The 24,268-nt window shown below is 38.2% G+C and overlaps 1 protein-coding gene across 1 annotated transcript in view; it reads right to left on the reverse strand.

Annotated features, from left to right (window-relative positions):
- Positions 1 to 24,268, reverse strand: part of THSD7B (thrombospondin type 1 domain containing 7B) — a 749,444-nt gene that overhangs the window by 517,126 nt on the left and 208,050 nt on the right. Inside the window, exon 4 of the mRNA XM_047085714.1 lies at positions 21,131 to 21,300. Within this exon, the coding sequence (XP_046941670.1) occupies positions 21,131 to 21,300 (170 nt within the window). The remainder of the gene's footprint in view (positions 1 to 21,130; positions 21,301 to 24,268) is intronic.

A 24,268-nucleotide genomic window follows, 5' to 3' on the forward strand; every position in this document is an offset into this window, starting at 1 on the left:
ACAGAGAGGAAATCACCCTCTGTCCTGCTGTTTAACCTAACCTTAATACCAGTTGCCCACTCTAACTGAGCCTGGTTTGCTAGATGTTCCACTGCAGCACTGGTCATGAGTGGATTTGCCTCTGTATCACATGGTCTCTACACCGCATCCAAATTGCCTCATAAATGTGTTCCTTTAGATCCGGAATAGCAGATCCTCTAATTTCTCAGTCTTTTCAACATAAAAATTATCAGTACACAATTTTCCCGGTGTTCTGCTGGGAGAATGGGGATATGACTAAGTGCAATTTAGTTAACATTACTTGTAAATAACTCTATGCACATACCTTACTGGCTTTTGATCAATAGCAACATGCCCATACAGTAGGGGGTGCATATTAACACAGCAGTTAACACTCAATGAATAATTATAGGGTGTACTTCAAGCTGAAAATGAAAGGACAGAAAGAAAAAGACCAAATAAAGATGCAAAATGTAATACATGGAGGATAGAATGTCAAATGATAGGACAGAAAAAAAAAAAAAACAGTAGAAGGTATGCTTAGTGATACACGGGAGTAAATACTTAGCAACAGTATGCAATGATACTACCATACAGGAAGAGTGAGAAATATACAAAAATGAGGTTTGTAGGATATAGTAAGCAACACCATGACTTGCTGGGCTAGGGCCCTCAAGTATGGCACACAACTACCATCAAAAAAGCCCAACAATTTCATATCAAAAAGGAGGTAGGAAAATAATTTACATTTGTAACTCTTTTAGGATACAGTGTTTTCACACACATTTTCACATTAAATGTCACAGGTCTGCTAACCTGCTTAGAAATCAATGAATTTAAACATATGGTGGGTAGCTCAGGAGAGGCACAAAATGAGATGGAAGAAGAGAAGTAACCTTTGGAAAGAATGATAAGCCCAGCCAATCTGTTGGAGGACACGGATGGTACTTTATTATCCTAGACTGAAAATCTATCACAATCCTTTCCCCAGTGGGTAACAGATTCCAACCTTACAAAAGAAGATATACGATGAGCACATGAAAAAGTGCTCCATTTCATTAGTCACCAAGGACATGAAAATTAAAACCACAATGAGACACCACCACATCTTGAACAAAGTAGTTAAAAGTAAAAAGACTGAAAAGGCTGAGGGTTTGAAAGGACATAATGCAACCAGAACCTCATATTTACACACAGCTAGCAAATAGGTTAAATACTACCATCTATTTGGGGAAAAAAAGGATTTGAAATTTTCTAATAAAACTATCCCTACCCCATTACCCACCAATTGCATTCCTAGGTATTTATCCAAGAGGCATAAAAGGATTTGTTCACAAAAAGCCTTGCACAAGAATGTTTGTGACAGTTTTGTAAATAATAGTGAAAAACAGTCCTGATGTCAACCAACAGGAGAATATATAAATAACCTGTGCTACATTCATACAAGGGAATTTTACTCTGCAATCTAAGGTCAACATGGATGAAGTTCAGAAATTCTATGCCAAGTAAAAGACAACACAAAAAAGTACATATTATATGATTCCATTTATAGAAAATCCTCGAAGTGTATAACCTAACTAAAGTCATAGAAATCAGGTGAATAGTTGCTGATGGGGACTGGGGTTGGAAATAAATGGGACTGACTGGGAAGGGGCAGAGGGAACTTTCTGGGGTAATTGAAACACTTGTCTTGATATGCATTCATCAAAACATACATTTACCATCTGAACATTTTACTATATGTAAATTATACCCCAATTAAAAATCACAGAGATATGTTAAGGTAAAATGAAAATTTCAGCTGTGTAAATACTTTATGAAAATATCATTCAACTAAAAGCACAACATCTGGAAAATTCTACTCACAGTACATTCATAGTTGAAATTGTAAAAAGAGTAGGGAAAGGAACTGCTATCCCAGGACAAAGTCTGACAAAGGAGAAGTTATCTGTTGGTAGTGTAGACATGATGAGTGCATTGGCAGTAAACAGTCTGAGTGGGATTCACTGAGATCCTGTCCCCTACATCATATTTGGTCACTTTATATAGACATTCTTTTTCTAACCTCCAAACTTTTTATTTACTATGTATAATATGGTTAACAAGAAAACTGAATTTTCTTCAAAAAAGAAAGAGAAGGAGAAGGAAGAAGAAAGAAGGAGAAGAGAAAGGACGAGGAAGAAGGAAAAGGAGGAGGAAGAGAGGAGAGGTGGGAGTTTAAAGTAGAAGAAGAGGAGAGCCTGGGTGGCTCAGTTGGTTAAGCATCTGACTCTTGATTTCAGCTCAAGTCATTATCTCATGGTCATGATTTCATGGTCATGAGACAGAATGCCATGTAGGGCTTTGCGTGCCCTCTGCCCCTCCCTCACTCACACATTCATGTGCACTCTCTCTCTCTCTCTCAATAAATAAATAAATAAATAAATAGATAGATAGATAGATAGAAAAAACAGTATTTTTTAGAGTAGAAAAACAGAGACCACCAGAGAATAAAAATTGGGAGGATGATCCTGAGGAAGGACAGCGTAGCCTAATGAGGAAAATTATTAAGTTAAATTGCTTAATGTAGGATGTGTCTCTTTACTTTTCTCTTCCCTCAAATTTTGAGGAAAACATCTATTTTCTGATTAAATCATTGTTTCACTCAAGCTCTGTTTGAAGACTGCATTCAGAACGTCAGTCTTGTTCCAAGATGGAGATGGGTCAAGAGTGGGGACCACCCACCACAGTTCTGCCCCCTCCAACCCAGGTTCAAGTCCTTATAGACTTTGTGACAGATGGAAGTCTGAACTAGACTTGCAAACCAGATTTTAGAAATCCAAAAGGATCACAGAAAAGTCATGAGCTAAATCTCTCAAGATACAATACACTTTAAGGTGTAGCCTCCCCCCAAAAAGAATCCTGCAAAAACCTCAAAGAGGATTAACTAGAATAAAAATCCCAAATTGCAAAAGCCTCAAAGAGGATTAACTAGAATAAAGATCCAAGGGGGTCTTGTGGGGTGCTCAGGAGACTCTCAGATGAGCACACATTTTAAAGACTTGCACAAATTTAGAAAAAAGGAAACACAGCCAAGAATACGTATTAGTGACTTCAACATGGCATTATAATAATGTTACAAGGGCTGAGGCTTGGAATAAAGTGCGCCTATAAAAATGCTAAGGAAAGCCAAAAGAGGGGAAGCGGCACTTTAAAAGTTTTATGGTAAGAAAAATAAGTAAACGACAGGATGATTGTTCAGCTTGGGCAAAGAGAATAATAAGATATGGGGGAAGAATGGCAATAAGCGTTTAATAAGAGTTAATACTCACTGAATATTTCCTAAGTACCAAGTACTAAGCTAAGCATTTTATGTTTACTATTTTATATGACGCTTATAACAGCCTGTAGGCCAGTGGTATCATTAGTCTGGCATTCACAGTGGGCAAGTGACTTTGTCTAGGGCACACAGCTAGCAGAGGATACAGACAAAAGTTTCAGTGTAGCATTCTGAGTCCAGAGCTCGCCCTCTTAGGCACCAGAGGTAATTACCTTTCAAAGTCTCATTGTTGCTGTTACTACTGAAATCCTTGTGTCTGTTGGCCATCTGGATGTCTTATGCTGAGTGAAATAAGTCAGTCAGAGAAGGACACATATATGTTTTCACTCATATGTGGATTTTGAGAAACTTAACAGAAGACCATGGGGGAAGGGAGGGGGAAAAACAGTTACAAACAGAGAGGGAGGGAGGCAAATCTTAAGAGACTCTTAAATACAGAGAACAAACTGAAGTTGCATGGGGGTGGGGGGAGGGGAGAATGGGTGATGGTCATTGAGGAGGGCACTTGTTGGGATGAGCACTGGGTGTTGTATGTAAGCAATCAGCCACAGAAATCTATTCCAAAAACCAAGAGCACAGTTTACACACTGTATGTTAGCCAATTTGGCAATAAATTATATTGAAAGAAAAAAAAAAGAAATCCTTGTCTACATCTGAAAAGAGTAGAAACAACTTGCTTACGAAGGAGTAAAAAATCTAAAATAGTCGAAGAGATCATGCAGCTTTTCAAAATAAAATTAGCCTCCTGCTTAAGCTAAGTTACAGCATAGAAAAGACAGGAAATTTAGATAATCAATCTCTCAACCAGTGTTGGGATGGGAGAGAAAGTTGGCTGTTTCTCTCTGGCATACAAACAAAATCACTCAAGCCCTCACCCCAAGTGGCTGTCGGAAGGACTGACCCCCAGAGATGGGTTTGAGGATTTTCCCCACGATGCCAATGCATGTCCTGACATTGGTCCCATCTTCCTGTGGATCCCTGATTAGCTGACCCAGGTGCCTCTGTCACATTCATTCTCTGAAAATGAATTAACAAGATCCCCCAAGCATCCCTATTGAACTTAATTCCCACAGGCACTGTCAACAGGTGGCCTCTCTTACTAAACTCTAGAAGTCAATCAAGTATACTAGAGAAAAAAAAAAAAAACACAGGAAAATACATCACATAAAAATAAATTTGAAACTCAGTACTGGAATTTAGTGGTCATGCCTCCACAGGGGATCACCTGGCCTGGCATTTCCACCCCGAGCCAGGCCTGCTGCTCCCATTTTCTAAGAACTAACCTCCCTCTGCCCTGGAGCAGTGGGTAAGGACTTAGGCTCATACTCTTTAGATAAGAATCCTAGCCCTGCCATTCATTCATTGCAGGGCTTGCTTTCTTCATGTCTATGGTGGGTAATAATGTTACTTGTGGTATAGTAATCTTGTACAGATTTTATGAGATTCTTCATTTACAGCATTTATATGGCATACACATCTCATAAGAGTGTCATACACAAAGTAAGCATCAGCAAATATTAGTTACTTGTGTTATTTCTAGTTCTGTGAGATCCAAATTTCTAGAGCTAGAGCTGTGATGTCCAATATGTCAGTCAGATGCCACGTAGGCACATATCACATCAGAACACTTAGAATGCGGCTAATCCAATAGGAGATGTGCTGTAAGTATAAAACAAATAGAAATTTTAATACATAGTAAAAAATAATTTAAAATATCATTTTATACTGATTGCATATATTAAAATGACATTTTAGATATGTTGAGTTAAATAAAGTACATTATTACAATTAATTTCACTTCACCCATTTTTTTTTTGCATTTTTTTAATGTGGCTACCAGAGACTGAAAATTCTATGTGTGATTCACATTTGTGACTCGTATCAGATTTCTACTGGACAGAGCTGTTCCAAGCATGGTCCATGGAGTAGCAGTATAGGCATCTCTGGGAGCTTATTAGAAATGCAGGATCCCTACTCCAACCCAGATATACTAAATCAAAATATGTATTTTAAAAGCTACCCAGATAATTTGCATGCTCATTAGAATCTGAGAAGCACTATCCTACAGGAAGAATAAGTTAGCCTCCTACACAGTCTGTATGGCAAGGAGGGGAATCCCTTATTACTTTATCAAATGGAGAAGGTGAGGCCCCACATGCCCAACCTTTTTCAGACTTTCCATAACTGGAAGACCCATCAAAAGCCCCATCCTCCTACGTTCATCCACAGAACTCTGTGCTTTCAGACTGATTTCAGATAGATTAGATGAGAAATTTTGGACATAGAAGTGGAAGGAGAAAACAAACCAATTTTTAATAATTGTTCACAAGGGAAAGAGGATAGATTCCAAAGTGTATTCAGCATGATAATAATTCAAGGCAAAATTCAAAAGCTTATTTTTTAAATAGTAACCAAAAAAATTACATTTCATTATGAAATTATTAGACTTCATTAAGCATCCTTTATGATGAAAGAGCATGAAAATATGGCCCATGAGGAAAATGTTGAAGACTTGGGGTGTTTGGTATAGAGAGAAAAATGTCAAGAGTATATTGTGGCAATGTTTAAATTTTTGAAGGGTTTTTTTTAATATGAAAAATAGATTAATTTTATGCAGCTCCTAAGTGCAGAACTGGGAGAAATGGATGGAAATTAACAAGAAGCAATTGGATATGAGAAGTCTATGTAATAATTAGAACTTTACAGAGTAATGAATTAGTCATCTCTAGAATGCAATCTGAAACCACACTCAAAGATGCTTCAAGAAGAAGCCACCCTGTCAGAACATTTTGTACCACAGAACCAATCCAGCCCCTTTGTTGGTTTGTAAGCTCCTATCTGCCAAATCTTAAACGTTTATATAGAGGTCTTAACTGAGTTCAGTCATGTATATTGTCCAGGCATTCTCAACATCACATCACAATCTCAAGGCTGAGTCCTTGGGGCAGGTTCTAGCAGTGGAGATGGAAAGCAAAACCCACATCTTAAGGACAGGGGATGGGGTGAGGAGCACCCAATTGCATAGATCCAACTCATCTTGATAAGGAGCCCCCAACTGCATAGATCCAATATCTTCTCGATGACCTGCCTCAACATCTTTTCAAATTACATTTACATCATGATTCTACTACCTCAGTTAGTAAATATAAAAGAAATGGTCACAACAACACTGCTAATGTTATACTTTGACTTCTAGCCTTAACCTGCATAAAACAGAGAACAGAAGGTTAGTCTGGACCTTAGAGACAGTCACGTAGTTTTGGCCAGTTAATGTCTTGATACTATGTTATTTGAACACAAATAAGACAGTTTCCTTATCTTACCAATAGAAAAAGGTCTATTTCATTATATTCCAATTAAAAAGAAAACACTTTTAAAGACAAATGTGTGCATGGCTTCTTTAAAAAAGGAGGTGGGTTTGGAGAAGGAGTGGATTGAAAACTAAAGCTTCTCTAAGAAGTCTTCTATTTGATATAAAAGGAAGAGCAAAACAAGTTGACCAGTGACAATGGGGTCTAATTTGTACTGTATAGAATGTGCCCCTCTGCCAAGGATAAAAGAAAAATCAGGAGAAAGTATTAATAAATTGAGCTTCAGAGTTAAGAATAGTGTAAGCAGGCTGATGTCTGCTATATAGCTACCATGTCTTTTAAGCCTTAAGTCCACCTCAAACCATTTGAAAATGGAGTTAAAAACAAAAATAATCTTCACCTTTGTAACAGGTTACAGATTTTCAAAGATCTTTGACATAGTATTATTACAATAGAGGTTTTCTGCAGGGTCATAAAGAAAAGCCATGTGGCTTATATAAGACACAAGAATAAACAAGAAATGGAAAGCCATAAAATCCTAACTAAAAACAATCTGAGTTAGCAAGTCATTAAGCTCCAATGTTAAAGCTGAAAACTCCACACTGAGCCCTGACATCTAAAATTATTATCATTGCAAACAAGTTCTCACAGAAGCTCTCTGATTCCTGGGGCTTCTTTCCAGCCCCTGGAACTTGAATAGATGCCAAATTTAGCAGGAAAGAAAATGTTACACTAGTGAGTAAATAAGTAGGTGGGTGGAATCAGTGTGAGGTAGAGAAGGCACATATTTTGTGGGCACATTAACTGTTAGACCAGGGTTTGTGGATGGAGAACTGGACAAGGGGTTAGAAGTCTAAAGCCTGCACTGATGGACTGTGAGGACTCAGCAAGTTTCAACTACTGAAGGTCTCAACTTGCGTATTTGAGGACAAAAATATAAAATTGTGTTAATATTCCCTAACCTTCCTTATTTATCAGAATCACCTGTTTATTGATTTATTTACATTTATATTTATATGAAAGTTTTACAAATTTCCATGCCCACACTAGACCTACTGGATGAGAATCTCTAGGGGAGGAGCCCAAGAAGGAATATGTTTAACGAGTACCATTGGTAATTCAGGTCACCAGGTTTGTTGATAATTATTGCTTAAATGACACTGAAATCTCCTCTCAGTTCCAAAATTCCACTTCTTTTTTTTTTTATTTGTTTCAAATAATAGTTTCTCATAACCTAAAGAGATAAATGTAGAACATTTCTATTTAATCAACAAGTAATTACATAAGTTATTTTTATAAGTTTACTTATTTATTTTTAGAGAGAGAGGGTGGAGCAGAGAGAGAAGGAGAGAGAGAGAATCCCAAACAGGTTTCATACTGTCAGCATAGAGCCCGACGTGGGGCTTGAACTCATGAACCGTGAGATCATGACCTGAGCTGAAATCAACAGTCAGAGGACACTTAACCGACTGAGCCACCCAGGTGCCCCTTACATAAGTTATTTTAATGAAATTGTCAGTCTTAAAAAATGGTAGATATGGTTGCAAGCTTTATCTAGTCTAAAAAATACTGAAGGAGTCTGGCCAACCTAACTGGCCAAAAGAAAATTGCAGGTATAGAATTTAGGGAAAATAATGTCTTTGTAGTATCAATTCTATTTCAGTGAAAAGGAGACATTACAGAAACAAGAAAAAGACTATTACATATAAATAAGTTTTCTTCTGAATGTAACTAATTTTTACATTTATATTTTCCACTAGTTTTGAATATACCTATGAGGTAAGAATAAATACATTCTATTATCCCTACTTTATAAAGGGATAAATTGAAGCCAAAATTGGGTAACTCATCTGGCCCAACGTTAAGTATCATCATCAGTGGCACAGACCAAATCAGACTTCTGTTCACTTAATTCCCCTTTCAATATTTCTTTCCATACAGTTTCACTTTATTAAAATGTAATAACTATTATCTCCACTTTGCATACATTTGAAAGTTCCCATGATGATACCCCCCCCCAAGAAAAAGTTTGTTACTTTGAGATTAATAGGAGGCAACTTATAGATAAATATCCTACATTCTCTGAAGTAGAATGCCTAGAATATCAGCTCCACAGCCAACAATTGGGGCAGAATAATTTTAAAAATTTTACATCTCAAAAAATTGCTGCAGGAGAAGCCAATCTGTTACATATTTATTTCTCTATCCTTAACAAATTTGTCTCATAGCTTGTTGGATAAAGCTATGCATCAATAGCCCAATACTTCTATAATATCTGTTTGATTCAGGGAAATGGAACATATTTCCCAAGAGTGTGGGTGCTATAATTTTCAAAACAGAGAGGTGATTTTCTAAATAAAAGTAGTGGCTACTTTTACTTTTTTTTGGCTATGATATTTCCTTCTATGAATTAATACCACAACGTAGGACATCAGAATGTGAGGTTAGCCTTGGACAATCAAAGATTTTGGAGGACATAGGGCATTTTATTGTTTCATGTAGTAGAAATGCTAGCTCCTGATTATCCTTGTAAAAGTGGCATATCACTCACAATATACATTTATTTTAGTTACATTTTAATGGAAAGGGATATATGAACCAGTGTGAGAGTGTGTGTGTGTGTGTGCCTGTGTGTGTGTACATGCATATGTGTTGTTGCTGGGAGACGATTCCTCCATGGACTTGTCCTATTTTTGCATATCTTATAATTAAAGATACTGACAGCTTTTATTCCAGACTATCTTTTCAAGGATGTTTATATAGCAAATAGCCTCGGAAGAGGACAATGTCATCCTCTGGGGCAACGGTTGTGCCAGGTTTTCTTTTACCTACCTTATAAAAGGTTGGGTTTTCTAAAGCTCAGTATGTCTTTCCTGTCACAGAACTTACTATGTGTGCTGGTGTCATGTGGCTTGTTGTTATGTTGCCCTGTGGGAACTGAGGCTCAAGAAATAAATACAAATGACAATACTCTGGCCACTGACATAGCTGTGGGTAACAAACTGTCCTTTGTCTCTGATCTGGGATCTCATGTTTTTTGCCAGTATCTATGAAACGGTTGCAGGCTAACATGTTAGCTAGCAAGTAGGGTAATATGTGAGATCTTTTACAGTTCTTGATAGGTGTGTATGTCAGTTATTCACGTTTGAGCTTACAAATAGATCTTCCTACGATGGCTTTGTGCAATTCTTGTAGACCTGTTTGTCTTTCAACTGCTTCTATGTGTGCTAAGAAATCCTGGAGAGTCACTTTATAACTGATCATTTCAATTAAGAAACTGAACAGCCCTGGGAAATTTTTTGAAAAATCAAAACTTTTGTCACAGGTTCTATTACACCATTCCAAAATTCTCACATCTCCCATTTTTTCTGTATCAAACTATTGCAATAGAATGCTTAAGTCGTGGTTTGTGGACTTCTTGCATTAAAATCAACTGGGATGCTTTGAGTGGGATCCCAAATTTCTAGTGTAGTACCAAATCTATGAGCAGTCAATTCTGAAAGCACTCATAGAGAACTCAGAGTAGTGTTATGTTCTCAGTGACTGACTAAGCTCAAGTGGGTATTAACTGTTATGGAGCTTAAAGAGTGATCCCTCACACACATGCCATAGTAGATGCAGGACAATAAAGTGTCCAGTCCAGTGCCTGGGTCATACTTATTGGCTGTTCAGCTTTATCCCTTCCCAGAGAAAAGAGATCACATAATCCCATTATTGAAGGAGACTCTGCCTTTGGATCATATTCTAACTTTCTCATTTTAAAAATGAGGAAGCTGAAGTGTCTGCATTTCAACAGAAACTTTAAAGGGAATACTCCTTTCTTCTTCTAGGTTGTTTGTTTTTTAATCTTGCATTTTACTATTTTAAAAAAATTAATGTTTATTTTTTTTGAAAGTGGAGAGAGAGTGTGTGTGCATGAGAGGTGGAGGGTCAGAGAGAGAAGGAGAGAGAGAATCCCAGGTAGGCTCCATATTGCCAGCACAGAGCCCAATGCGGGGCTCGAACTCACAATCTGCGAGATCATGACCTGAACCGAAATCAAGAGTCAGATGCTTTTAACCAACTGAGCCACCCAGGTTCCCCTTTAATCTTGCACTTTTTTTTTTTAATGTTCATCTATGTTTCAGAGAAAGAGAGACAGACAGACAGAGTGCGAGTAGGGGAGGGGCAGAGAAGAGGAAGACACAGAATCTGAAGCAGTCTCCAGGCTCTGAACCCGATGCAGGGCTCGAAATCAACTGTGAGATCAAGACCTGAGCCTACGTTGGACGTTCAACAGACTGAGCCACCCAGGCACCTCCCCCCCTTTAATCTTACACTTTAAAAATGCTTTTTACACACCTGTAATATAACACGCATTATATTAAACCCACATGATTTGTTTTTATGTTTCTCAAATTGGCTTTGGCTTTCTAATATTTAAGGTCGGTTTGTTTACCCCTCTATCTTTAATATTTGATACAGTGTCTATGGCAGGGCTTCAGTAAATGTGTAAGTGCCCAAAAAAGCAAAGCCTTCAGTGTCTAAAGAGGAGAAAAACAACACCTGGTGCTTACTGAATGCTTACCATGTATCAGGCACTATGCTGTAATTGTTTCTCCTTCAAACATAGATCATCTCATTTAATTCTGATAAGTCTGTTGTTATCTCCATGTTACAGATGAGAAAACAGGACTCTTAAGGAGGCTGCATGATTTGCCCCACATCACATGGCCAGGGAATGGGGGTGCTGGTGCTCAGTCATGGCAATCCCCACTTTAGAACTAAGTTCGCTCTTACTAGGCTAACTGGACTCTGAATCCCTTTACATCACACCACATAACCCATATATTCATAACAACTAGCCTCTTGTTTAATTGTAATAAACCCCAAGTATTATTTATTTCTCAGGAGAAGTGGGAGGGGACTTTGTAGGCAGAATAGTGGCCACCCAAATGTGTCTAAATCTTACTGTCTACTACCTGTGAATGCTAGGTTACATGGCAAAGGGGAGTTAAGGTCTTGAAGAACTGGGATTGCTTCTCATCTGACTTTGGGATGAGAATATGATCCCAGATTATCAAGGCACACCCAATATAATGACAAGGGTCCTTGTAAACAGAAGAAGGAGGCATAAGAGTCATAGTCAGAAACACATTTGAAGAGAGTACATTGCTAGCTTTGAAGATAGAAGAAGGAATCATAAGCCAAGAGGTAAGAGTTGCATCGAGCTGGGAAAAGCAAAGAAAGGATTCTCCCTCCAGAAGGAGCACAGCCTTGCTGACACCTTGATTTTAGCCCAGTGAGACTCACTTCACACTTCCAACCTCCAAAACTGTGAGATAATCAATCTGCATTGTTTTAAGTCATTACATTTGTGGAAATTTGTTACTGCTTCCATAAGAATGATATAGGGGTGTGATTAATAGGAAATAATGCCTGTGCCAGAGATAGTTAGCTGCCCCTCAAAGACTGGCATTTCCCTTCCAAAGCATACAACTGTAGCTAGAAAATGGCTGATCAGCCAGATGTGACACTTTCCAAGGACTTCTAATCCCCCTGTCCTTCTTTGCATTGAGAGAGGGACAATGACTAGTCTCCTTACTGGACTGCTGAAGTGTCTCTGTTCTGAATCAGGATGTTCAAGTTCTAGGTCTGTGATTCTCATGTTCTCTGCTGTCTAGATGATGCAATGCTAGCTTTTAGCCACAAGATGGAAACTCATGCACAGAAAGGGTAACTAAACTCACCTAAAGCCACAGAGTGTGGCTGAAATAGAATGAATGGAAGGGGCGATGAAGTTGGCTGAGGCTGCCAAAGTAGGCAAGGGCCAGATCACACATGGCTCTGTGAGTGACGTTAAGAAGTTTTTACTTAGAAGAAGTCACTGAAGTCATTTTTCATGGGAATGATACACTCAGATAAGCTTTCCTATAAGGTTGATTTGGTAGGAGTATGGAGAAGAAACTTAATCATAGCTAATAGTTATTAAGTGTTTATCGTATAAGGTTCTGTTCTAACTGGTGTATAAGTGTGCGTATGTATGTGTTCATTTGATGAGCTAGGAATTATTATAATTTCTATTTAATACATGAGTAAATTAAAAGTAAAAGAATGAATTTGTCCAAGATTACACAGCTTATAAGTGAGAGAGTAAGAATTTGGACCCGGTAGTGTGTTTGTAGAGCCCACGTGCTGAGCCACATTAAACACACACCCCCTCAATGTAGAAGGGGTAAGAGTAGGAGGAAAATCAGCCTGGAAACTATTATAGCAGTTCATGTGAGAAATAATGCTAGAAGAGGAAATAGATGAAATAAACAGAATAAACAAATAAATATATATTTGGAAGTAGAATTAACAGAATGTGATACTAGATTGAAAGTGTGCAAAGAGGTGAATGACAGTAAAATATTAAGGATGCTGTCCGGGTTTCTAGCATAAGCACTTGGCAGGAAGAAAGACAATTTCCTAATTCTGGAACACTGGAAAAGAGTCTCATATGGGATTGAGCAGGATAATGAAGAGTCCAATCTGGAAAACTGAATTTAAAATGCTATGTATTATTCACAGAGAACTAGCTGGGTCCAATACTGAGTCTTGAGTCTAGAAGGAATTGGGACACTTTCGATACCTTTCACCAACAGTCATAAATAGAATCAAAGTGTTAGAAAAACAGTTCCTAAAAGAATAAAATGAATTGTGATTATGCATTCCACATAGAGACACACAGAATGTTTGAATGAGAAGCAGCACTGCAATTCAGCTGGTTTTCTTGCTTTTCCATTGACGTGGGGATTGGTTCTGCACCCCCTCCCAATGTGCCTGAAATAATGGCCAGAAGACACAAGGAGTAATTTAACCAGTCTTAAGCACACAGAGGTCTTAGTGAGCAACACCTCTCTTGAGGACAGAACCTGATGAGAAGTTCAGAGTAGAACATGGAAAAATGCTAAATACTAGATTAAGTGGAGGAGGAAACTGTGAAACTTCCCTGCAGGAACAGTTGGACAATAAGCAGATGGTTCTTCTATATCCTACTTGCCAGGGCATTCACATATTCAACAAGGATGGAGAAACAGATTTGGAAGGAGTAACCTTGTTTCAGAAATTGCGCTGCCAAGAGGAACCTCATTACCTCTTGGCTTGGTGTCCGAGAAAAATCTAATCCAGCTGACAAAATGAAGTTTAGTAAGACACCCAACTAAAGATTGTAAATGCACTAGTCTCAGCATGTTTTTCTAAATACAATCTTCTGCCCTGAAAAGGAGAATCTAACTGTTCATTAATGAAGTGCAGGTGTATGTGAACAATTGAAATAAGGGGTAAAATTGTTCAGAAGTGAAAAGAAATGCCTAAAACCGAATGGTATGACTATATGCAGGGGGTTTATTCATTTGTTCAAGAAATTCCCGTTGAGCTCTTATCTGCCTTTGGCCAGGCAATGTGCTCACTGCTGTGAAGTCTACTACAGTTGCTAAAACTGTTCCTGCTCTCGAGATATATGCAAAATGAAAAGAAGAGGAAAAGACGAGAAAGGGGAAGAAATGAAAAAATTAGATGATGAGGAAGACAGAAATTATATAGAAGAAGAGGGAGAAGAATGAGGTTGAGGGAGAAGAGAGAAAGAATATGAAAAGTGAAAAGAGTTGTTTACAGCCCCCACCATACTTCAGGCTTGTACCAGGTCTCATCTAGATTAGTATCGTCAATCCCTAAACACAGTGCCTTTTATTATTTCTTTGGACACATATTCATTGTTTTGCTGTGGCCGAGTCTCTAGAAAGCAGAGCCTGCAATAAGAATTCAGGTGTTAATACTTTATCTGGGAGGTACAAAGAGAGAGTGGGAGGCACAAAGCTAGGAAAATATGAAGAAATACTATGTGCTGTGTTGCAGTGCTGACTACCATTTTGTATTGAACCCCAAAGATACATAGGAGGTTCTGTATTTGGAAAACAGAACTGTTCTGGGAGGACTGCAAGAATATATTGGAATAATATACAGGTGCACTGGAGATAGCCTGGCTCCCTCCTAAATCCTGTTTCCTTTTGGTGGAGGTTCACACTTTAAGGAGCGAAGTCTCTGCCAGGTTGCAACACCTAGTCCTTTGGCTGCTCCTCAGGAAACCAGAGTCCACACATCACGATGTGGCATCTTGTCCAGGTCTGAAAGTAGACTAGCTACCATGTGCTTGTAGAGCATCAACCAAGAGAAACAAAGAAGGTGGTAAAGGAATATACGAAGAGGCAAAACTTGAATTCAAGTATCTTTTATGTGACAGAGATGGTTCTGAGTGCTGTGCAAATAACAGTGGACAACAGATATGGTCCCTGACCTTGTGTAGTGGCCTGCTTAACAGTGCACACAGACAAACAATTACAGCGAGGTGAGAGATACAGGGCTTTGACCACTGAGGACCAGAGACCCTATGTGGTCTTTAAAGGTTCCCAGAAAGAGCAATGTCTAAGAGAGAGGGGTTATCCAGGTGATCGCCAGAGCCAGAGAGTAACTTTGTGTTAGAGGGGGAGGTGGTGGCATGGGAGACTGTAGGACACTGGTCAGTCAGAAACTGTTTCCCAAGGCCTAGAAAGTTAAAGTTATTGGAGCTCAGGGTGTTGTACAGGGATAAAGAAGGTAATAGTGTAATTCCTACCACCTCATGATCTGATTATCATAAGGCCTAACACCACAGACTAGAAGCCTATCTGGCTACCCTCAACCCACGTTGCTTACTTTCAGCTGCCCTATATTCAGGTCCAACTTAATTACTGGTTTTGCTCTAAGTATGTTCTATGAATTTCTACTTCTGTACTTTGATTCCAATGGTTTGTTTCACTTGGGATTCTTTCTCCTTCACATGAATACCTGTCTAAACTCCTGCCCTTAAGTCCACTAAAAGCTTTTCCTCATGAACCTACCCTATGTCCCCCACATCCTGCTGGTCTAATCTCTCCTTCCCTAAAATTTTCATTTTCTCTTAATATCCTTATGTCAGTTCTGTACTTATTTTTTGACTGTCTCATCTCCCCTTCTAGACTGTTAAAAATCAAAACTAAAACTGATGGACATAAATAACTTAAAATCATTGATGGCATCCATAATCTCTTTTCTCTGGAGAACAAAAGGAATACATTTAACTCTGGAAATTATTCAGAAATCAACTAGTGTCATGAGCCAAGATCACTCAGCAAACTCACTGTTTCAGTCAAAGATGATCTCCCTGGCCCAGTGACCCTCCTTGTTTTCCCCTTTGCTTTCTTCCTCAATCTTTCCCCATGGACCATTTCCATCACTTCATGATTCTCAGATATTCCATTTTATCTGATTCCATTCCAGGCTCTCTGGACCACCTGGACTTGACAAGGAATGCTGACATCCAAACCGCAGATCATTTTGGTTTTGTTAACAGTAAAGCAATTTCCTTCTTTGTGCTGCCCATAAAGCAAAAAGAATCCAACGAAACTTAATACATCACTCTCTCACTTGATGAGCTTTTCATTTTGAATTGCATATACATTTGCAATTTTCCATTTACATGATGGGCTCTGGCACTTGGGAATACAAAGCAGGACCCTAAAAATGGCCTTCAAGGGCTTTACAGCCTAGTTGTGACAAAGACAATAATACCAATGGCTAGAAATCAGGCAAAAAGGGATGTGCTGTAACAGGGGTGTGGGCTTAGTGCAAAAGGATTAGCAAACCTGAAATGTCACTGGTAAAAGAGTTTGAGAAATTCCTATTCCTATTTCAATCATGTGAATTATACCTTGAGCTAAATAAATTAGGACATTTTTAATGTCAAGAACAGCCTGATAATTTCATGAGTACTAAAGTAAGAACTCTTCAATATTTTTGCTAAGCACAGTAATTCAATAAACATTTGCTAAATCACAGTAGGATAAATTTGTTATACTTGATTTTAAAACAGTCACTAAAGTGAGATACACAAACAATGAAACAGAACAGGTAAAAACCAATCTCAATTTAAACTCCTGGCAACATAATTGCCTTTAAATATCTAATACTCTTTTTTCTAAACTTATCTCGGCTTTCACACTTTTGGGGAAAATATTTGGAGAGAATATTTGAAATATATATACATTTGAAGTATACATATACTGACTTTCTCTTATACCCATAACCCCAACAGCGAGGGTTTTTTTCAAAGTATAATGGTTACAGGCCAATTATCTTCTGTCTTTTGGTCTCATGTGAACTGTCATCAAATAGCCTGTTGTTAACTAGCAAAGATAATTTCATCCAGTTATCTCTGCTTTTCTTTTAGCATGGAGAGAAAATGCTATAAACACACTTCTTCTCTAATAGTCAACACTAAAGGAAGTTCTAAGTGCATGTTTCCCTTAAACCTTATTCTCACACCCAAATGAGCATATTGACTTTAAAACCAATTTCTAAAGACATGTAAAGGACATTTCTAGGCCCTCAAATGAAGGTGGAATAGATATCCCCTTCAATTGCCCCTTAGGAAGTCTGTTCATCTGTTCATAATGTAAATTACTTTATTTCATATCTTAAAAACTTCTTGGATAATCAGATAAGTGTGCAAGTAGGACATGAGCATATCTGAGAATTCTTTTGGTATACTGACATTTATACATTCTTATATACCGTTAAGAATATGAGACTTCTTCTCTGCTTAAAAACCTGCTGTGGGGAAAGAAAAGCTGTACCCATATTCTCAAAAACAAGGTCTTAATTCTAGAACAGCCCCAAAGGCCTAGGTTTCCAGTGTCACTGTGAAGGTCTTATTCTCTGTGTTCCCCTCACACCAATTCACATGCTACCACTGAGCACAAATGTCTCTGTTCCTCTCCATATGTCCCCTCTGCCCCCACTTAGAGCATTCTTTCCTAATGATCCCACACACTCTCTTTGAGCATTACCTCCTTTTGAGAACCTCAGGGTTCTCAGACACCATTAAATGGTTTTAGCCATTATATATATACTTACTTATTTACTTACTTACACATTACTTACAACACTACAGCATAATTCTTAGTTCAACTGTTGTTCCAATTTAAAAAAAAAACCTGTAAAGGGGTACCTGGGTGGCTCAGTCGGTTAAGCGTCTGACTTCAGCTCAGGTCATGATCTCACGGCTGGTGAGTTCAAGCCCCGCGTTGGGCTCTGTGCTGACAGCTCAGAGCCTAGAGCCTACTTCATGTTCTATGTCTCCCTCTCTCTCTGCCCCTCCCCCGCTCATGCTGTCTCTCTCTGTCTCTCAAAAATACATAAACATTAAAAAAAAATTTTTTTTAAAACCTGTAAATTAATGAGAAGCACCTTCATATGAGTGTCTTGTACATAATCTAAAACATAGTTGCTACTTAACAAATTATTTTTGAAAAAAAAAACAAAGAATGTGTGATTTTCATCTACCTTTTACTCAACCAGTCAATAGATTTAAAAATAATTTAACAAACTGGAGGCTTGGAGCAACATTTATGTGGCTTATCAAAATTCTATACAGTTCAAAATTAAAGCCTGCAACTCAAACATTTAAGTCTCCATACGCTACTGAGACCCAAAATGCACTAAGTCGCTATGTACTACTTGGCATTTCAGGATACATTCTCTTATCTGACCATATACTTCCTTATGTCAACTCTGGGCCCAAAATGATAAAGACATAAGACTTTCAAGAACTATTTAATCTTACTGGAGTGGAGGACGCAATTGATGTCCCGTTCTTAAAAGAACTGTGTCCATTTAATGTCAAATAATGAATCTGAAATAAGAAAAAAATTCAGGAAGTGTTCTTCTTAACTACAGCCATACCAATACTTTCTCCAAATTTTTTATTTAGTTTTTTTTTGGGGGGGTATTTTTTCTTCACCATATAAATACATTCTATCTCTATGTCATTTCACTCTGAATTTGTTGATATCTCAGTTTCTAGGCCATGTTTTCATGAATGAAAAATAACTATCTCCCAGTCTTTATTAGATTTTGAAGGTGTGTTCTTTATCTCAATGTTTTATCTCCTGAGAAACTATGCTTGAATGCAGGCTGAGTGGCTTTAATTTCATTTCAGAAAAGGGCAAGAAGAAAGTGCTCTCTCTAAACCAAACTTTCAGATTTACAGGTAAGCATCACTCTTGCTGGTATTTCTGAATTATAAAAGAGAAGCACAATTCTCTCTACAATAATAACTGGTAAACAAAATCATAAATATTTTTCTACATTTTCATTCCCAATTCTATTGGCTTGGCTCCTATTACAGGTAATGCTTCTCATATTGATTGTTATAGCACTATTTTGGCTGCCTTTAAAACATCACATGAACACTGAACAAAAGAACCAGTTAAATATGCCATAGATATTATGCCATTTCTATAAGCACCATGAATTGAGGTCAAATGGCGAATGGGACACCGCTAAGAAGTCTCCAACAGAACTGTATCAAAGTCATAATTCAGCCTCAACATCCAGCATATACAAGAAACTAGGAGGCCCTTGGGGGAGAATTAGCATTTTTCTTTTTCACTCTGGAATCTAGATTTGATTTCATTCTATTACATAAGAGATCCATGGAAATGGGTCTTGGTTTTGGGATTGGTGATTTTTTGTTGTTGTTTATTTTGGTGTGGTTTTGTTTGTTTGTTTGTTTTTATTCATTGGTGGTTGTGGTGTTTTCCCCAGAGTTGTGTTCCCCTAAGATCAGGTTCTTGAAATGCAGAGCATCTAACTCACAGCAGATGGTGGGATTTTGTAGGGAAGAAAAGTCAAGCGATTTCATTCCAAAGACTGAACAGAGTATCCTAGAGTTTAAGGAAAAATTAACCTGTGGGAAAGTCAATTGTCATTGAGAAAAGAGTTCTCAAAATCAATGCTATTAAAGTTCCTTTTCCCTCTACAATCTAACATAAAAAAAAAAAACACAAAAAAACAAAAAATGTGATGTTCATAGAAACTGATGCAAAAACTGTCACCAATTTTGGCCTTTATTATTGCATTAGCAGAAAAGGTTAGAAATACTTAAATTTGTCCTCTTTAATTGGGCAAACACACTCACTGGTCCATTACAATAGCAATTCACTTATTATCTTGTGTTTAACTTGAACCAAGAAGAAATTCTTTTGTTGCCAGAGGTCTCAAGGTATATCTATAAATGATAACAGTAGGAAATTAAGGCATTTATGAGAAAGGAAAGTAATAGCTGACCAATCTCTCTCATTCACTTCTATACAAAAGCAAAAGAAAGCCTTTGTTAATGACTACCAAGGTAAGTAGTAAGCTATACCACGTCTTTAATGCACTTGCTGACCCTCGAAAACCCTAGTACTATAGACAACAGTAAAGACAAGAAACGAGAAGGTGGAACAAAAAAATTACCAAGGTCTTAAAGAATATTCTAGAGCTCTTTCTCTAAATTCTGTTCGTCCAAAGTCAGAAAAGTAAGCATAGTCACGTTCTACCCTGGAACAGAAAGTGTGTAAATTGTCACTTTCCAAATGTGACATTAGATAAGGAAGAAAATTTAATTACTGTTTTTAAAATAACTCTATCTCTGTAAATGTGACACTGTAATTTTAATTGTTGAAGCCAACTCTAATGATTCTGTTAAGATGATCCCTCTATAACTGAGAAGTTAAATTATCCAAGGTTATGGTCAGAGATGCCCCTGGAATGTTGAGAGACCATGTCACACACAAAAAAGTACCTGGTATGAAAAGCTTTATGGGGTAAAATAGATACATTTCCATACCAAGAAAGCATGCATCTTGCCTTCTACAGTAGGCAATTTATGTGCACACTCAAGGAAACATTCCCACCTCGACTACTTCTGCAAAGAGAACTGCCATGTCCTCCAATGTGGCTGCGATGCCACACATTCTTCTAGAGTGGAAGCATTCCTGCTCACTTTTGGCGTTTCAGCCAATGGACTGAAATAAACCTGGGCTGGTTTCTCAGTCCTTATATGTAATCACTGTCTCGAACTCTAAAACAAATGGGGTACTGCTAAGGCTGTGCATGCCTGTCAGAGAGTCTACTATGAAGAAGACTGTTTTCCCTCCTCCTCTGTCTCCTTCTCATTTTCACATTATTTAAAATATGCCAGTAAAATAGTGGATCCATGACATTTGAAAGCGATAGGCCTGTAGAAACTCCCACATCCACAAATTCACCCAAACAGCACTCTTGGGAGGAAAACGAAAAAAGAATGCTACTAATTCATGACTGATTACTCACGCCAACCTACCAGCCCCCTAGCTTATAGCAATTCATTTTTGCTACAGCTCTTAGGTATATGCTCTCATTTAATTTTCACAATGATCCTTTGAGGCTGAAGTTATTATTATTGCTATTATTTCTAACTATTGCCAATTATTACAAGTAGCAGAACCTAGCACTGGTTTGCAAATTCTCAACAAAACAAATACTAAACCTGTGAGTGCTGAGGGTCCATTATGTCAAGAACAATATGCAGAGATAGCTTTAAAGTTGATTCCCTTCCAGTCAGCTGCACCATCTGTCCCTGGAACTGGCTGCCTACCTTCCTTGGCCCTCTGTGCAGTGGACGCTGGCGTGCTCTGGGCACAGTACACCTCCCGGGTCTGGATCCCACCTCCACAAACGGGTCCCGTCACATGCCAGTAGGGGTCCTGCTGCTCGAGGAGAAGAGAGACTTGGCATTCTTTCCATTCAGAGGTCCTCCAGGAATACCTGTTTGGTTTGATTTATTTAAAAGAAGAAGAAGTAAGGAAAATATAATATTCTAAAGAAAACTTAAGTCACAATATCATATGCATGTAATAATCGTTCTAGAGCCAAATCTTCACCTATAGATTAAAAAAAAGTCAATTGGCTTTGTTTGTTTGTTTGTTCGTTTTTAAAGTCAATTGGTTTTGATACTAAATCCCTTTTATTTCCTAGGAGCAAAAAATCACAGCAGCCTCTCCTGGTGGCAGTATGGAATAAGAGGATGTGAAGAAAGGAAATGTGGGATACCTCATCCCAGGTACTATAAGAGAGTGAAGAATCAGACGAAGGATGTGAAAACCCAATGAGCCTGTTCCATAGCAGCCAAACTTTTCATGGGATAACACTTCACAAACTTCTGGATGACTATGTGGAAGTGGGCCTTTTAAAGATAGTAGAGTAGTGTGTGAATGTGTGGAGTTGGGGATATATGATTTTAAATGGATAGGGATGACCAACTTTTCAACCTTCTTGATACAGGACAGTATTTCAACTTGTTTGACCCCACTAGCATAAAGATATACATACTAAAAATGAGTTATCAGTATGGCCACTACATTTAACTGATGAGTGTTTTATATATGCAGACATGCTGTTATTTAAACTGAATTAATAATATATTCTTCCTGGTTTATAACTGGTTAAGATACATACTAATAGACACACATACATACACATGCACACACACATACAGATACGGGGAGGAAACCCAACGGAGTTTGAACACAACTTGCAGAAAACAAACAATCGTAACAGCACTGCACTCAGACCTGGAGAATTATTTCAGACAGAATTTCCTTTTGTAGGTTATTACAACATTCTTCAAGCTCATGTCATTAATAGAACCCTATAGCATTCACATAAATACCAATAGACTCATTAACTTCTAGAACAATAAACAAAACCTAAGAACATTCTTGTAACTGCTGTCCCATTTCAGATTTGAGGAAAAATTTCTCAGCACCGTGACTGCTTAAAAGGAAAAAAAAAAGCGATAAAAATGAGTGTGTGTCACCCAAACACTGGCCTTACAGAGACTAGAGTAAAATAGAAGTCAAGTCACAGACACCAAAATAACAAAGCAAATCTCTCAGAAACCTAATAATGACCAAACCCCTTCACAACGAATGTCATAATTCTAAAAAAGCTTGAAAGCCTGACAGTCATGAAGTCTTATAATTAAACATTTTTAATGTTTATTTATTTTTGAGAGAGAGAGTTCAAGAGGGGGAGAGGCAGAGAGAGAGAGACATGCACACACACACACACACACACACACACACACACACACAGGATCTGAAGTAGGCTCCAGGCTCTGAGCTGTCAGTGCAGAGTCCAATGCTGGGCTCAAACCCACGAACCGTGAGATCATGATCTGAAACAAAGTCAGACGCTTAATCGACTGAGCCACCCAGGAGCCCCTCATGAAGTCTTATAAAAAGTGCATTGTAGGAAAAGAATTTGGACAATCCTGGGGGGTTCACTGTGACACAACTCCTCTCCCTCTGCCTCCCCACTTCATTTTCACATGGTTCTCCCAGGCAAAAAAATAAGTCAGTAGGCTGGGCAAGACTTTGGGTGCACAGTGCAGGTTCTGCTTATGCACACGATACAGACAATAACCTGTTTCCAATTCCTGGGAGTGATAGACTGAGAAAAGTTTGATTATTTCCAAAGGTAGGTCTTCTCCAGAGGCAAACTTCTGAAGCCTGTTCTCCTCACTCAAAGTTCTCACCCTGTTCTCTGTGTTCACTCAAGCAGAAAGCTTCTCCCTCATGCCCCTGAGTCCAGGGAAGATGGCTCTGTATTCCAGGGCAAAATGCAATGAGGTAAGGGTTTGTTGGGATGGATGGCTACCAAGGTCTCACTTCATCCTTTTCCTCCAAAGATCCCCTAGCCAAAGAGCTTCTGGCCATTAAGGAGGGGGACAGATAACAGCAGCTGAGAAGAAGCCTCCTATGATATAGTTAACAAATAACGTAGGCAAAAAAGGGAGCAATGTGGTATAGACAACAGGCATGCTTTACAGCTGAATTGTGCCTTGCCACTTACTAGGCATGTAACCGTGGCCCAGTTCTGTTTTCCCATCTTTAAAATGGGCATAATAATACCAAATGTTGAACATGGCATGGAATAGATGTTCATTAAATGTTAATTCCTTTTCTGCTTCTGTCCTTCTACATGTAAGTTTTGCCCCTTGCTGCCACAGAACACACACACACACACACACATTAACATTTTATGTATGAGGACTTCATTGATTCCATCAAGTCCTAACATTAGAGATCCAGGAATACTATGGCCTAACTTCCAGCAACCAAAGTTCAGCAAAGAGTATAAAAGAAACATAGAGTTCAGAATTACAGCAAGTCACAGCAATTTTTTTGCTTGTTTGAAAGGAATGGGTCACTCTGTATAAATAACTTTTTCAATTAATTTATCATGACCCTAGAAGAATTAGCAATGGAGGAATTTTGGAAGTCATTATGGAGAAAAATGAGAAGAAAAGTTTAATGACTATGGTATTATGTAAAGTAACAAAAACCCTGTTGGTAGCTCATTAACCAACAACACCCAAATTCCATTCACTGGCAAACAACAAATTCTCTAAAGAAATATAAGGCATTTATCACTATCACTATTGTTTACCACCTCAGAGAAAACACCAGACAAGCAAGTGGCAGAGGGAAAATGATCACCAGGTAAGGACTCCTATATTCCTTTTTAAAATCTGTCTTTCACAGTCTCTCGTCATCCTTTTTTTTTTCGAAAGCCCTATCTATGTGTAGTCACAAATCACCCTGCAACCATGAAAACTGAATGTCCAAACTATATCAACCTGGGGAAGTGTCTCCAGGAACTGACAGAATGAGAAATCAAAGGAGTCCTTTTGGCTAACTGGTACTCACTTTCTCCTTTAGAAGCTGTTACA

Source organism: Lynx rufus, unplaced genomic scaffold (genome assembly GCF_022079265.1).
Source record: "Lynx rufus isolate CCGP_SWC_20201006 ecotype Redwood Valley unplaced genomic scaffold, mLynRuf1.p SCAF_2, whole genome shotgun sequence".
Taxonomy (NCBI): Eukaryota; Metazoa; Chordata; class Mammalia; order Carnivora; family Felidae; genus Lynx; species Lynx rufus.